This window comes from Struthio camelus, chromosome 25 (assembly GCF_040807025.1).
Source record: "Struthio camelus isolate bStrCam1 chromosome 25, bStrCam1.hap1, whole genome shotgun sequence".
NCBI classification, from domain to species: domain Eukaryota; kingdom Metazoa; phylum Chordata; class Aves; order Struthioniformes; family Struthionidae; genus Struthio; species Struthio camelus.
Genome location: NC_090966.1, coordinates 7,212,482 through 7,228,869, shown reverse-complemented (window position 1 = coordinate 7,228,869; position 16,388 = coordinate 7,212,482). Strand labels below are relative to the sequence as shown.

Sequence of the window (16,388 nt, the reverse complement as noted above, 5' to 3'; positions counted from 1 at the left end):
AGCTGCTGACATGTAAAGTATCTTCCTTGTGAACTGGGATTTCTAGAGGGAAACTGCCTATGGGCTATTTATTCCTGGCATAAACAGCAAGACTAGCCAGCCCCGTGGGAAGAAGAAACACCCTATACGTGACACCCCTTCTGGAAGGTATAAATAGAGATCTGTGGCAACAAACAACCTGCAGTCTGATTCAATATCAAGCTGTGCATCTTGCTTTGGGCTTTGGGTTGCAGCTGCAGCTGTCCTCAGAATGAGTTGCAGTATTAAGCAGACAACTGGCTCTCTCAGGGGCAGAACCAGTGGTGGCAGCTGTGTTATTGGTGGCGGTGGTGGTGGTGGAGTACGGATCTCCTCAGTCTCATCTGGAAGATACACGACCTGTGGGATAGGTGGTAGCAGAGGGTTTTCTGGTAGGAGCTACTGTGGTGGTGTAAATTATGGAGGAGGACTGAGCACTGGCAGTTTGGTTGGTGGAAACTATGGAGGTGGCTTAGGAGCTGGTGTCCTCGGAGGATGTTCAGGCATTGGATTCAGTGGTGGCAGTGTCCGCTTTGGCGGTGGCATTGGAGGTGGCACTGGTATTGGTGTTGGTGGTGGGGTAGCTGGGGGCGGGTTTTCTGGTGATGGCATTCTTCTTTCTGGTGATGAAAAAGTGACCATGCAGAACCTTAATGATCGCCTGGCTTCTTACCTGGACAAGGTGAGGTGCCTGGAACAAGAAAATGCTGACCTGGAGTGCAGAATCAGGGAGTGGTATGCCAAGCAGGGCCCTTTTTGTGAGCCACGGGACTACAGCTGCTATTATAAAGAAATAGAAGATCTCCAAAATCAGGTAATGTCATTTCTTAGCCGTTTTCTCCCTTGTAAGCTTCTCCCACAGTGCTGTTTCACAGCTCAGTGCAGTTATCAAGAGTGCCATTTCATTGTTGTAAAATGCTTTTTGTAAACACACATCAAGACAACTGCCTACAGAAAGCCCTAGAGCTCACTGTGAGTGTTTGGACTGCTTCTATTACTTTAATTCATCAGATTTATTTGAAAGGGAAAATGTTATGTGCATAGAATACATCCGGACTGGCTCAGCAGTCTTTCTGAATTAGGCTTGTGCCAATATGTTTAAACAGATATATGCCAAGAAAGTGACTAAAAGGGAAATAAATAATGAATCACATTCATTTGCCTATATTTATAGTATTCTGCCACCAGTCTTGCAGAATTCTAGCTAATTGTTATTTCCTTTTTTTTACAACTTTACTCTTTTATACAGAACTGGAAATTGTTGGTCATCTAAATAAAAATAAGAGCAAACAGAACATTGCCACAATGCATACTGGATACAGAACTTAAAATTAAAATCTTTTTTCTTTTTCAAACTGTGTTAGGGAAAAATTCTAGGATGTCAATGCACTAAAAAAGAATGAAGTGAAAAGAATCCAGTAGACAAAGGGGCAGAATGAGATAGATATGTAATTAAGTCTTGGAACAAAGCTTTTAAATCTAAGATTCACATTTCAAATGTTAGGTGGATCACGGCAGGCATCGGCAACACTAATTATACCTCCATAACTGTCTGCATTTGAACCATGTACTGCAGCATTTTAACGTACTCCACCGTGCTTCACTGAACACTCGTCCCTGTGACTACCACGTCTCTGAACCAATACCCTAATAACCAAGAGGATGTGCATTAACCGTGCCTACTAACTACGATGCCATGCCTACTAACCAATATCAAAAAAAAAGAAAGAGAAAGAGAGAAACAGAGAGAGAGAGAAAGAAAGAGGCTAGGTCTTGTAACCCCGGCCAACCAATAGAGTGGGAGCCTGAGGATAAAGGGAAGAAACTTATTCTTTAAGCCTATTCTTTTCCAGATTGTCTGCGCAACGATAGACAACAACAAGATAATTTTGAACATTGATAACAGCAGGATGACAGCCGACGACTTCCGAGTGAAGTGAGTACCCCCACAGCGGACAGGTGCCCCGTCCTCTCTCACTGTGCTCCTGCCTCCAGACTCGCGGGAAAAGGACTTCTCAGAGAGGTCTCCAGTGGTCCTCTGGTTAAGAAGGCTGGAGGCTATGTAGAAAAGCTCTTTCACCCTTTGCCTCCAGAGCTGCCTTAATTAGGGTCATTTCCGGGATAGAAAGTTTGGGGCAACAAAGTGTTTTTCCGTGGAGATAAGAGACAGTTCTTCAAAAGAATCCTGCAGAAGGGATTCACACACAGGGAGCAGTACAGGTTCACATGAGCTAATGTTCTGGCACATGGTGTTTTTCAAAAGGGAACTTTCTATTTTCTCTTGTTGGAGCGCAGAAACCTGGTGAGTGACACCTCTGCCACAGTGAAAAAGTTCTGTAGAAAGCTGACTGAAGGAGGATTTTGACGGACCAAGCCTCAAGATTGCTTTCCTTAGCTTCTTGTGAGGCTAGTTAGGAAAATATCTTAAGAAAGATTGAATCATGTTGATGGTCAAACAAAAAAAGAGCAAAACGGTAGGGTCAAAACTTGACTCATCTTTCTTGTCCATGATTTAGGTATGAGACGGAGCTGGCCCTTCGCCAGAGTGTGGAGGCTGATATTAACGGCTTGCGCCAAGTCCTGGATCAGCTGACTCTCTGCAGGTCTGACCTGGAGGCACAGCTGGAGTCCTTGCGTGAGGAGCTGTGCTGCCTGAAGAAGAACCACGAGGAGGTAGGGTCCTACGCCTCTCATGTAAAAAGTGTTGTTATCAATTCATTCAGTATGCAGGATTCTCCCTCTTCCTGGTCCCTAACCCTGGACTGCTGGCTGCGGAGGGTTTTCCAGCCACAAGTGGTTGATGGAGATGGTATATGTGGAATAGGAGCTGCGAATAAGAGGGCCTGTGCTGGGGGCTATGCTCTTCCCTACAGGGAACTAAGCTCCCTCAGTTGTTTTTTTCCTTTTTTAAAAAACTCACATGATTTGGGTTGTGTTTCCAGGAAATGAATTGTCTGAGGAAACAAGCAACTGGAGATGTGAGTGTGGAGGTCAATGCCTGTCCCGGCCCAGACCTCAGAAAGATCCTGGAGGAGATGAGGTGCCAGTATGAAACACTGATTGAACGCAATCGCAAAGAAGTTGAGGATTGGTACGAGTGCAAGGTGAGTGAAATTTACTCACCTTTGATTTTCCCAGGCCAACATAAAGGCAATTCCTCTGCATTGATTTATTTTAAGTTAAAACCATGTAACATACTGTAGTCATGTTTAGCATTGATTTAAATTGACCGAACAGAGGGGATACTGCCACTCTCAAAGGGCTGTGATTAAGAGTGAGAAGAATTTGACAGCCAGCACTATTAGAAGAGGAATTGCAAGCAGGATTTATGTTCCATTAAGCTGAGAGTTCACCCAAACTCTTTGCATTTCATATATTTTGCTAGCTTCTCTGCTGTTTCTTTAATACGCCATCTAACTTACATTAGAGCATTCCCTGAATGTCTTTATTCTGGACTGGCGATTTGCAGATTGAGGAGGTGAATCGGGAGGTTATTACAAGTGGCCAGGAGGTAGAGACATGCAACAACCAAGTCACCGAACTGAGACGCCAATTGCAAGCCCTGGAAATCGACCTGCAGGCTCAGCTCAGCCAGGTAGGTGGGGACCTCATGTAGAGCCTAGCTGTCTTACAGTTATGCTTTGGATAAGTCCAAGCTCACCGTCCATTTTGTAAAGCTCAAATAAGAATTTGTTGTTAAATGCAATGCTTGTTATACCTGTATTTGCATTGTGCTGCATTCATTTCTCAGAGGGATAACCTGGAAGCATCTCTGGCTGAGACAGAATGTCGCTACAACAACCACCTTGCTGAGCTCCAGAGCCAGATCACTTGCGTGGAGCAGCAACTGGCTGATCTGCGTGCAGAAATGGAGTGTCAGAACCAGGAGTACAAGATCCTCCTGGATGTCAAATGCCGCCTGGAGCAGGAGATCCATACATACCGCTGCCTGCTGGAGGGGGGACAGCAGGACCTAATGTAAGTAGACTTTAGACACACCACCAAATACAATAAAATACTTGTGTTCTGGGTATTTTAACATAACAGCAAAGCACTGCATACTTTTTTGCCCTTACCGAACTATTTCGGCTGCCTGGTAACTGATGCATGCATTGCTATGAGGTTGCTACAAGAAGAGAGCTCACTGCAATAATCTGTCCATTCTGTGCTAAAGAACACAACAGACTGAGAGCAGCAGTGACAATGAACAAACTGTGTCTAACTTATCTGTGATTTCCTTCACTAAAATGTTATTTTCCTGTCCCCTTAGTCAGCAAGGAGGAATTGGCCAGTCTTCAGGTCTAGGAGGAGGTGTTGCAAGAACAAGTGGAGTAGGAGGAGGAAGTATCATTAGAACAAGCCACACTTACACTTCATCTTCCCAGATGCCATCTTGTGCAGCTGCGGAGATACAAGGTAAGAACTGCAAACCTGATTTCCAGTCTTCTCTATTCTAGCGCAACAAAGACAAGCAGCAACAAGGATCTTTCCAATGCTCTTTCTTTAAGAAGCTTACAGGCACCATTTGAAAGTTTTATTGTGAGGTTACTGGGAAATACACGATGGGAGGCCACACAGAGGAGTGCTACAGTGAGTGTCTTCAGGAAGTGGGCAGTAGCTGTAACTGCTATGAAGGATGAGATCTACAAAAAAGGGAGGAAGGGGAAGAGGGATAAGAAAGGAAAAGAAGGATAGAGAATCAGCAGGTAGGCAAGCCACAGACAGAGAACATGGAGAAAGGAGTGACGTGAAACCTGGGGCAGAAGAAAGAGCAGGAGAAAGGAGAGTGCCCTGAAAACAGAGAAAAAGAAGCAGCAATGATGGGAATACTGACAGAAAAATAGTAGGGGGAAACTTCCAGCCAAATAGAAACAGAAATAAATAAATGCGGTGACAGTTGGTCCAGCAGAATGAGTGTGGGCAGGGGCACTGTTCCCGGGCACTCTGGCAAGGACCCAGGATGCTGTTCCCTCATCCAGATTGCTGCTGATACAACGCCTGCAGCTTGCACCACTTGGCATCTTAATGTAGAAGGGCAGCGTGCTCAAACCAGCTGCAAATCCCATCTGTCAGATTGGCAGGGAACAGTGAAGGCTTTTCCAGGAAGGGCCAGGATTTATTCAAATTCCAATTGAGTTAGCTCGTGAAATGATCACATGTGCAGAATGATAGGGCAGGAAAAAAATCTATTTTTGCTCTAAAAAAATTAATATTTCCTGTGATCTCTCCAGTGCCTTGCAGAAGGATTTGTGATTAAGCAGAGAAATGAGAATATCCTACAAAAGATCCCTGAAGCAGAGTCACGGATAAAGAGAATATTTACGCTGCCGCCAAGAGCAAGGAGCATACTCCTTCCTATTACTCAGCGATGCTAAGCAACGTGTCAGAGGGATAAGCAGATCAGTGGGCCACCGTCTGCTTTATTTTGCTACTTGCTTCTTCCAGTCTGTATTGCTGTGTGTGCCCAGTTGCTGTGATCATTACTTGAGTTAAACAGTACTATGATCATTAATGTACCTGCTGGTGAAAAAATGTTTCTAATAAAACTTTGCTTCTGCCTCATGCAATCAAGAAATCTGTGCCTGGAAACTGATTTCCTTTAGCAAACCAGGCACCGACCCAGGTGCCAACCACATCCTCAGCCAGGCCTCTTAAGACTCTGCAGTGACTCCAAAGGAAAAGGTAGAAACCCCATCACAAGGGTCACTTACACTGGTCAAGATCAGAATCAACTGAGAACAAAGCTGCTGTGCCAGCAGGAGCCAGGGAATGGTCTCGCTAACCTGGTAGCAGATATTGCCCTTTCCTGCTTACCTCCTCCATGATGTGCATGGACAGCCAATTCAGGCAGATGCCTGTGTTTCCCACAGAATATTTCACTTAAACACAATTTTAGAAAAAACATATAGAAAAATAAAGAGAACTTAGTGTGGCTGAAAGTCAGAGATGGAATAAGTGGGGACAGACTGCCTCAGCCCCAGCCTAGTGCTATGTGAGACATCTGGGCTGTGCCCTCTCACGCTCTGTCAGCCAGCCTGGGTGCTGTGAACAGGTCAAAGGGGAGATCTTGGTCTCTATGGCTGATTCAATTTCTGCTGAGATGGCTTATATTCAGATCTACCCCTTTCACTTTACAGTTATCTTCCCATTAAGAAAGGGACCTGAGGCAACAAAGTTATTTCCTATCTACTCTTACATAGTCACTGAGTCATTTCCTGGTCATCCTGCTTTGAGCACAAGGTTCAGCCTGAGAATCAGGAACTGTTGAAAGATCATCTTTTTATTAAGCATACCTTCTTTGGAGAACTGGGGAGGACGCGATGGAAGCTGTATGAGTGCAGCTTAACATAGAATGTGATGGAGAAAAAAGTTAGCTGGAGCTTTTCGATACACAGAGCCTTCATGCCCTAAACCTTACAAGAAGGCAAAGCTCACTCCCTCTTTTGGGCTCCCAACAGCAGCCAGGTAGCTGATATTGAGTCAGCGTGAACTGGCATGCCTGGTAGCATGCACGAGGCCTGATGCTGACCCGCACAGAGATGCTACAGCAGCAGTTTGGTAACTCGGGGCCCTTTGCAGCACTGCTGGTCGGTGCAGCCATGTGAACCGCCTGTGGTGAACTTGCAGAGACATACTGCGTTTAGAGTATTTTCAGTTAAAAGCTGAAGAGCATGAGCTGGAGGGTGTGTTGAGTACTGAATTGTTTGCTGGACCAAAAAACCAAGCAGTGATTGGTTTTATGTCTCCACCCTGCCTATTCACAGCTAACACAGCAGCACTGGCTATGGCTACTGTTGCTTTAACTTTTCTGATGTACTGCAGTGTGGCTCATTGTTACTCACACAGTCATGTTCACTTATGAAGAAGTGACTTGGCAAAGCAAAACCTCCCTGGTTATTCCTTTGGTAACGCAAACTGGAGACTAAGAAGTCAGTCTCGGGGGGGAAGAGGAGAAAGGGTAGAAAGACAAGAACATTTTAGAAACATATATGTAGTATAACATGGCACATACTTTTCTAGCCTCATTTTTTTCATATAGAAATAGATTTCTCTGTTGCTGTAGAAACAGACTTATGATCTGAAACCTTCCAGGAAACTAACGTCTTCAAGGCTCATAGACAGCAAGTGTCTGAAGAAGCTCAGTCATTCGTGTATCAGGGAGTAGGTAAGAGATAGCTTTCTCCTGCTGTAGAAATCCACAGAGAGAAGATTTCTCAGGGACTTTCTTTTATTTCATCTACCAGACAATAAAATTAATAGTATGGAGGGGCTAAAGGTGAAACAAGAACACACAGCATAGGAACAATCGGAACAGTGATGCAGCGGAGTGGCCATAGGTAGAAGTTTTTAAACCAAGACTAAATCAAACCTTCTCTAAGATCTGTTCTAGCTCTCCAGAAAGTCTTGCACTTGATGCAGGAGTCCCTGGGTAGACATGTATGGCCAGTGCTTCACAAAGGATCAAAAGAGGTACTTATAGTGGTTATAATGGTGAACTTCCATTGGTTAGACTCCTCTGTCTACGTCCCAGGTGTTCTCAGATGTCTGGCTGAGAAGAAATTGGAAAGCAAATCTTTTCCCCGTTCCTTTCCCACTGTCTTCTCCTGCCTTGTCCACTGCAAAGAAAGGCAGTAAGATAATCCCCTGCTGCTCTTTTTAGCCTCAGCCTTTCCCAGCTTCCCAGTCCTCACACCCTCATTTCTAAAAATATAAAGGCACTCTACTGACACTCTTCCAGCTTCTAGTCTTCTGGAAACTCTAGGCTATCCCCAATATATCAAAGCTTGCTGCTGTCTTCTGGGAGCTCCAGCTGATTCCCACCGGGTCTGGGCTAGTTTCCTTCTCTTGTGAACTGCTACTGACATCTAGCTGCTCCACCAGATTCCCTGTATTAATATCAAAGGCCTTCCCACCCTTCTCACCAGGCCCAAGAGGTGCAAAGCATGCATTTTCATAAAGGAGCTGCCCTAAATTCCTGAGAGGTGAAAGAGACCTAATGACATGGCCAGTAGTACTCTAATAACCAGAGTTTATGAATACGCCTCTGGGAAGCCCCCAGGGAAGTACAGACTCGGCTCCTAAGACATCATCACGTTTGCAGACATATGAGTTGAGATGCGTCTGAAAAGCAGCTCAGGAACAGGTAGCTTATGATAATCAGTTCCCCAGTAAGAAAACACCCTGGAAACAAACCATATATTAGGGAGCTGCAAATTATGGAGTGGCAAACCTTAGGCTGGAAATTGCATTTCCATGAGATTTCCATACTTCTTTACACTAGTCAGACTAGGCCCAGAAAGCTTATGAGTGTAAACAACTGAGTGAAAATAGGAGGGAAAGCTTATTTTAATTATTTTTTAAGATCTTCAGAACAATTTTATTTTTTTAAATCTTAACTAGTGCACCATTTTCTGAAGACAAGAAAAAGGAGAAATAGCAAGAAACTGGGCAAGTGTGTGTTGTGCAAGGATCCTGGGCAGCACAGAGAGGTGGGTCTAGTGGTTGAAGCTACAGGCCCACAGGGGACCAATGTATGTCAGAAGAACAGGAGCCATCCTCTTTGCCCTCTGCAATAATTATTACAGTAGGCATGTAGACATCCTCCCACTCCCATAAAGGAGTAAGTCACCCCATGTTTCTGCCTACATTTTTCCGATGTGCTAAAATGATAACTGTGAAGGAGAGGAAGGAATGTGTGCTCACTCAGAAAAGATGCTTGCTGCAGAGAGCTATTGGGAAACTCCTGGACAATCATACACAGGACAGGCAAAGCTTCAAGCAATGCAAATATTACATCAGTTTCGGTTCATTCTTACACCACACCCTGACTCCAATTATGCTCCCCAGTCCTAGGAATGAAATCCAGATATTCCTTTCTACACACAGGAACTTTAACAAAAAGTTTTTATCTATTCTGAGCTTTGCTCCTTGGTATCTACGAACTGAGTGGAGCATAACTTGGAAGGGTAAGCTGATACTCAGGCACTGCAGGTCTGATTCAGGAGACCTAAGCTCAACTGTAGACTCTGCCATAGGCAGAGCAAGCACTCTTCATCTTTGAGTAAATCACTTTGAATAAGTCTCTCTAGACCTCTGTCTCCAGCCTGCTGGAGATACCACAGGAATGCTGCTGGTTTTCATTGTACTGGATAAATAACATCCAAGGATGGAGAGATAAGGGGAGGCATCTTTTCAAACAAAATGAGGAGAGTAAGAGGAATAAACTAATAGGCAAATCCATAAGTACTGGGATGCTTGAGTCCTTCAGTAAATGGGATTGTTTGTTTGCCATAATAATAGCCATTTCCATCCATAATCTTAGTACGGAGGGAGGATGTGAACAAGAGTTTGATCTCACTTGCTTTCTGGTGTAGTGGGTTTGGCGAATTTCTTACAGCGAATGGTTTCAGGAGCCTGTGGAACACGTCTCCTGCTCAAGTGCAATGACCAGTAGAAGAGAAAATCAGGACACAGAAACCAGTAGAAATAGGTTCTCCTTGCAGCGAAGGCCACTGCTCTTGAATCTTTGAGATTATGCTGCTTGAATCTTAGCAAAACATCTCATGAAACTGAGCTCAGCCTGAATTTTGATGTCAGAAGAGTGAAAGGATTTCTGCTTTTTTAATTTATCTGCCGAACTAAGAATAAGAAATACAAGTGATGGAATAGAATCATCTCCAAGCAAGTGTGGAATTGTACTGGGCAACAATTGCTCTGAGAGTTTTATGAACAGTCCTGTCGCTGTATTTCCTAGGACAGCAGTCCCAAGATCTCTTCTTAGAATGCAGCACACGTTGATAGAGAAAGTGCCCATAGGATGTTTGAACTCCCACTCACTCTTTTAAAAACCTCACTTTTTCCCAGCACTGATCACTATCCACGAAGACAGAAAGTACAGAAATTTCTTTCTCTGAACAACAGGAAAGTACTTAAAGTACTTTTACCTTGTTTTATGCTTTCTATCTAAGAAACAAATTCTTCGTGAATTACTGGAAAGTCACAGATCACACATGAAAAGCCTTTGGTCTATGTCCATTAGGAGATCGCTCCACAGCCTCGCCTGCCTCATAGGAGTGTGTTCTGGAGTTGTCATTTTGCCAACGGAGAGTTAAAGGTTAATCTCAGTGTCTCTGATCTTTCCACAAAGTTCTTACATCATTCCTCATACATCATTCCAGACTCAACTTCATATTTATTCTTTCTTTTTCATCTTACATATTCCAACATCAGCACCTTACATGAAAACTGCTTATTCAACTCAAAATAAAATGAAAATAAATTAATGAGAGATAAAGAGCTCTTTGATGCAATAACCTTTAATGATTTGTTCCTGGTATATAATTTAGGACAGTGTTTTTCCTGGCTTAATGTTGTAAAAGTTTGCATCATAAACAAAAAGCTGATGATTCATAAAACACCATTGCTAATGTATTTTTGAAATTAGCAAGAGACATGTAAAGTATCTTCCTTGTCTACCAGGATTCTTGAAAGGAAACTTCCCTTTGAGAAATTAATTCTTGGCACCAATGGCTAGAGGAGCCAGCCTTATGGGAAGAAGAAATGATGGTGACACCCACTGTGAAAGGTATAAATAGAGTTTCGTGGTAACAGAAAACTCGCAGTCTGATTCAGTATCAAGCTGTGCATCTTGCTTTGGGCTTCTGCTTGCATTTCCAACTGCTGTCGCCATGAGTTGCAACATTAAGGAGACGATTACTGTGTCTAGCAAAGGCAGGAGCAGTGGTGGCAGCTGTATCATTGGTGGTGGTGGAGGAGCACGGATTTCTTCCTATGGGATAGGCAGTGGTAGAGGTTTTTCTGGAAGGAGTTACTGCGGTGGAGTGAATTATGGAGGGGGACTGAGTGTTGGTAGCTTAGCTGGTGGGAGCTATGGCGGTGGCAGCTGCTATGGTAATGGCCTTGGTTTTGGCCTTGGAGGCGGTGTGGTTGTTGGTGGTCTTGGTGGCGACTGTTTGCTTTCATCCTGCGATGAGAAGGTGACCATGCAAAATCTCAATGACCGCCTGGCTTCCTACTTGGACAAGGTGAAGTGCTTGGAGAAAGAAAATGCTGAACTGGAATGCAGAATCAGAGAGTGGTACGCTACACAGGGCCTCTCCTGTGAGCCCCGGGACTACAGCTGCTATTACAAAGAAATTGAAGATCTTCAAAACCAGGTAATACCATTTTTCAGCTGTTGTCTCCATTTTAAGGTTTATTTCTGATTTTGCATTTAGAACCTAACTGCAACTGCTGAAGGTAATTTTACTGCTGCTAAGCGTCTTTGCAAACATAAATTGTTGCAGCTGCTTCTATGACACCGTAGAGTGCGGGTGCATATTAGTGACGCATGCTGCAAAGTGATACAGGTGGGAAAATACTCTTAAATAGGAAAAAAATGCTTTTTTACATTATATTACAATAAAAAAAGTATGATATCACCCAGTGTGCTCTGAGGAAATGTAGTGGCGTCAGTACACTAGGAAAAGCAAAGCAAACAGAACTGTAGAACGCGAGCAAAACAAGCATATCAAATGCTAGGTGAAAAAAATCCAGTATTTAAAATTGTCTGTTGATTGCAGCAGTGGTGCATAGAGCCTGATATTACGTCTACAACGAAAGCTATGGCTGATCTGAGGGTCCAGAGATACCTTCCAACTATCTTCCCCCCAAATCCTTAAGCCTGAAGTCAAGACAAGTAAGCCTGAATGTTAGCTGAGGTTTAATGTCTTAAAGAAGTGTCTTTAGGTTCACCTCTTTCCGAAGGATGCTTGGAACTTGCCTCGAGACCTTGAAACCAGGTCCCATCTCACAAATCTTTAACTCCTAACCTCTACACACTCGACCTCTTTTCCTTACTGCCTGTTAGTAAGGGAGGCAAAGCTTCCTCCTAGAACAGCTCTGCTCAAGGAACAAATCTACTTAGGCAAAAATGTGATGGAAAAATGACACTTACTACTTGACTGTAGCCTAGATGCACCCAGAGAGTATAACCACAAAAATGAGGCATCTCTCATACTCGGCTCTTTTCCAGATTGTCTGCGCAACCATTGATAATAATAAGATCATTCTGGACATTGATAACAGCAGGATGGCTGCCGACGACTTCCGTGTGAAGTGAGTGTCCCCCTCATGTAGACAAACTGCGCTACCTGTCCCCCGCTCCTTCACATCCGACTTGTGGAGACTCAGACAAAGCAATGCTTCAGACAAGTCTCACTAAGACATCACATTAGGACAGCAAAGACTGCTGAAAGGCATTTTGCTCTTGGTCACCAGATCTCCTTTAATTAGTATGCTCAGGGCAGAACATTTGGCAACAGTGTTTGCTGGTGAGGGCTGGGAATCAGTATCATAGGGAGGGCTTTTAGTGGTATAATTGACATGTTTCCATCACAGACCAATGCAAATTGGTATCAGCTAGGCAGAAAGGCAGCTGACTGAATGGTATTGAACATACAGTAGTCAGGAACGAGAAAAAGAAAGATGAAAAACCGTTCACATAGCAGACATTCAATGCAGTGCAGAAATCTAATACACTGCATTCAGCCTAGACAACAAAATAAAGTTTAGAACAGGTAGATGGGAAAAGTAGATCTTTGCATAATCTGAGCACATATGCAACGTTACTGTTCTGATTTTCTGCTTTCTTGCACAAACCAGGTATGAGACGGAGCTGGCCCTTCGCCAGAGTGTGGAGGCTGATATTAACGGCTTGCGCCAAGTCCTGGATCAGCTGACTCTCTGCAGGTCTGACCTGGAGGCACAGCTGGAGTCCTTGCGTGAGGAGCTGTGCTGCCTGAAGAAGAACCACGAGGAGGTAGGGTCCTACCCTTCTCCTGGGAGCACTACAGCCCTGACATTACACTTTTTGCCTATAAAAAGGTGCTCTAATTTTAAAAGTAAAGATCAGCCACTTCCATGCCACAGTTTCTCCCATCACGCACTTCTGGGGTTCAGAGCTGCCTGCATTGTGGTTGGTGCGGGAGCTCTGGTGGAGAGGTGGCTGCTCCTCTCTGGGCTACGGTGGCACCAGGAGAGGCGAAGGGTGAGAGCTGCTGCTGCTGACTCCAGTGGATGAGAAAAGAAATTACCCAACAGATTTGATGGGGGCTGATGACACTTGCGCCATCTATTAGTGCTTTACAGCCACAGCTAGGAGGCACTCCCTGCAGGGGGATGTGCGGTTCTTAGACACCAAACTCAACTCTGCTGTTCTATGCTGTCTCTTAAAAAACAACATACGTCTGATATGGGTTATGTTTCCAGGAAATGAATTGCCTGAGAAAACAATCAACTGGAGATGTTAGCGTGGAGGTGAATGCCTGTCCCGGACCAGATCTCAGGCAAATCTTGGAGGATTTGAGATGCCAGTATGAAACACTGATAGCGCGCAACCGCAAGGAAGTTGAGGATTGGTATGAGTGCAAGGTGAGTGAAACACCTCCTGAGAAACAAACTAGCTAGCATGTATCAGAGTAGAGAGCAATTCAGAATACAGACATGGAGACAATGAGCACTTCTTCCTTTACAATATAGCAGATCGGCACTCTTTTACACCCTGTGTGGCACAGGAGATACAGGCTTGTCTGACCAGTTTGCTATGTCCCATCTGGAACAGCAGCACTTGCTGCCAACAGCAGCATTCGCTGCAAGGCCTTGTGGTGCGTTGCTTCATCTCAGAAACTCTACATGTGGATTACAGAGACTTAACAGCCAAGAGGTTAATGCAATTTGTAAAAAGATCAAACAGTTGAAGACAGGGACTAACACCCAGCGCACAGAGAACTTGCCCTGCTCACCTTTGTTTTTGCTACTTACTCCGTGTATTCTGTTTCTGTAAAAGCAAGCTCAACATACAGATATTCCCTGAAGCTCTTTATTCTGGATTGGTGATTTTCAGATTGAGGAGGTGAATCGGGAGGTTATTACAAGTGGCCAGGAGGTAGAGACGTGCAACAACCAAGTCACCGAACTGAGACGCCAATTGCAAGCCCTGGAAATTGATCTTCAGGCTCAGCTCAGCCAGGTAGGTGGGGAGCTCATGCAAAGCTGTGACATGGTTGTTGCCGGATATCTTAGCATGAACAGCCAGACCTCTGAATCAGCATCACGGTGGTGAATAGCACTTTCATATTTGCACTGGAAATAAACTCCATTGTTGCACTTAATTGAATATTGTTTCTTTGGTTGTCTCATTCAGAGAAATAATCTGGAATCCTCTCTGGCTGAGACCGAATGTCAATATAACACCCTCCTTGGCGAGCTACAGAACCAGATCACATGCGTGGAGCAGCAATTGGCAGAAATAAGAACAGAAATAGAGTGCCAGAACCAAGAATACAAGACTCTATTGGATGTCAAATGCCGTTTGGAGCAGGAGATTCAGACCTACCGCTGCTTGTTGGAAGGAGGACAGCAGGACCTTATGTATGTATATATGTGATTCCATTACAGAATAAAGGAAAATATCAAGGATCTGTATTATGGGATGGGAATCTGACAATCTTTAGTCCAGTTTATTGCTCTCACTGACACGCTACTATTTCATCTCATGAGCAACTTGACTACGATGAATATCCAAGTCTGAAATAAATCTTATTCCCTCCTGTGGGTTCTGCAAAGCAGAGAAACCAAGTTTTTCAACACTGTAACTAATAATATCACGTCAGCATTCTTAAAAATCTCTTTTCTATACTAAGATGGGTGAGCACTGCCACAAAAAGAAAATTAATTGCAATGCTCTGCCATTTCCATGCCAAATGCGAGCAGGAAAGCAAAGCCCTTCGAAAATGGGAAAAGAATGGAACACAAAATACCCCAAGACACTTCTTAGTTCTATAAATGATATAGTTTGAGACTTTGTGCCCTCAGCAGGGTCATGTACAGTTCTAAAATCACCTACTTCTTCAAATTTATCCCATTAGTCATGGAGGAGGAATCGGAGTAGGAACTGGTGTAGGAGGAGGAGTCATTAGGACAAGCCACACCTATACTACAACTTCATCCTCCCATTGCCAGCCCCAAGTCCCGCCCTGCAAGACTGGAGATATACAAGGTAAGAGCTTTGATAATACAAAAGGAAAACTGTTCTTTTAGTCTGTTTCTCTGTAATAAGGCCACGATACAACATACTCTCCTAAGATACATTACAGCCAAACAGCACTTAGCGAAAGGGGCTGGAAGCAGTGAAAAGAGGAGCATATCTATAACTTTAGAACTGAAAATCGCCATTAAAACACAATTATTTAGGGAATTTCTAGGGCTTCCTGGGTTGTCTGGCAACTGTTCTTGTTTAACAAAGTCTGTTCTTGGTAGGAGGACACTATACAGCCCAATTTTTGTTGTTATGTGAAGCATTTTACCTCTGTTCTAATAAAAATAATGCTTCTCCGTTTTCTCTCCAGTGACCTGCAGGAGGATTTGTGATTAAGGCGAAATGGACTAGAAGATGACATACAGAATAACCCACAGACAAACGAGAACAAACCCTCAGTGTTCACTGCACACTCCTGATGGAGAGAAAGTAGAAGTAACTCCACGATGCTTTGCCATGTATCCACAGAGGCCCAAGGGGACCCTGGGCCACCTTCCTCTCTGTTCTGCTACTTCTGTTCTGTAACGCTGTAATCTCTACAAGTTACTTGAGTTAGCCAGGATCATTAATGTACCTGCTGGTGAAAAAATGTTTCTAATAAAACTTTGCTTCTGCCTCATGCAATCAAGAAATCTGTGCCTGGAAACTGATTTCCTTTAGCAAACCAGGCACCGACCCAGGTGCCAACCACATCCTCAGCCAGGCCTCTTAAGACTCTGCAGTGACTCCAAAGGGAAAAGGTAGAAACCCCATCACAAGGGTCACTTACACTGGTCAAGATCAGAATCAACTGAGAACAAAGCTGCTGTGCCAGCAGGAGCCAGGGAACGGCCTTGCTAACCTGGCAAGTCTTTTCCAGCTCCTTCCTGCCAAATCTCGTAGCAGATATTGCCCATTTCTGCTTGACCTCCTCCATGAGGCGCACAGACAGCCGATTCAGGCAGATGCCCATTTTTCCCTCAGAACTTTTGCTTAAATTCATTGTAGAACAATAAAATGAGGAATAAGTGCAGCTGGAGGTCAGTAATGTAAGGAGAATAGGAAGATCAGCGAGAGATATTTCCATGAAAAGCAAGCTCTGAACAGTGTATGTGCCCATACAGTTAGCAGCTTTGCAGCCACCCCTGGCACCTGTCTCCAGCTGCTCTTCAGAGCAGGAGAGAGGCTCCAGAAGCATCAGGAACTCACCTGTGAGATGTGTCAGCTGCTGGGGAGCAGGATGTCAGTCGTACACGACTCAATGGACCTGCACTGCAGTCATCTGGAGGGAAGG

General features: G+C 44.2%; 2 protein-coding genes across 2 annotated transcripts; both read left to right on the top strand.

Moving 5' to 3' along the window:
• Positions 1 to 8: 8 nt before the first annotated feature.
• Positions 9 to 5,571, top strand: LOC104152429 (keratin, type I cytoskeletal 13-like). Its single transcript, XM_009687752.2, has 8 exons — positions 9 to 832; positions 1,872 to 1,954; positions 2,535 to 2,691; positions 2,961 to 3,122; positions 3,488 to 3,613; positions 3,770 to 3,996; positions 4,289 to 4,434; positions 5,250 to 5,571. Exons 1-8 carry the CDS (start codon positions 251 to 253, stop codon positions 5,273 to 5,275), a joined length of 1,509 nt encoding a protein of 502 aa, XP_009686047.1. The 5' UTR covers positions 9 to 250; the 3' UTR covers positions 5,276 to 5,571.
• Positions 5,572 to 10,651: 5,080 nt separating this feature from the next.
• LOC104152430 (keratin, type I cytoskeletal 13-like) lies at positions 10,652 to 15,731 on the top strand. The gene is made up of 8 exons (XM_009687753.2): positions 10,652 to 11,195; positions 12,053 to 12,135; positions 12,682 to 12,838; positions 13,288 to 13,449; positions 13,922 to 14,047; positions 14,222 to 14,448; positions 14,946 to 15,076; positions 15,426 to 15,731. The coding sequence occupies exons 1-8, from the start codon at positions 10,707 to 10,709 to the stop codon at positions 15,449 to 15,451; spliced, it is 1,401 nt and encodes a 466-aa protein (XP_009686048.1). The 5' UTR covers positions 10,652 to 10,706; the 3' UTR covers positions 15,452 to 15,731.
• The last annotated feature ends 657 nt before the right edge of the window (positions 15,732 to 16,388 follow it).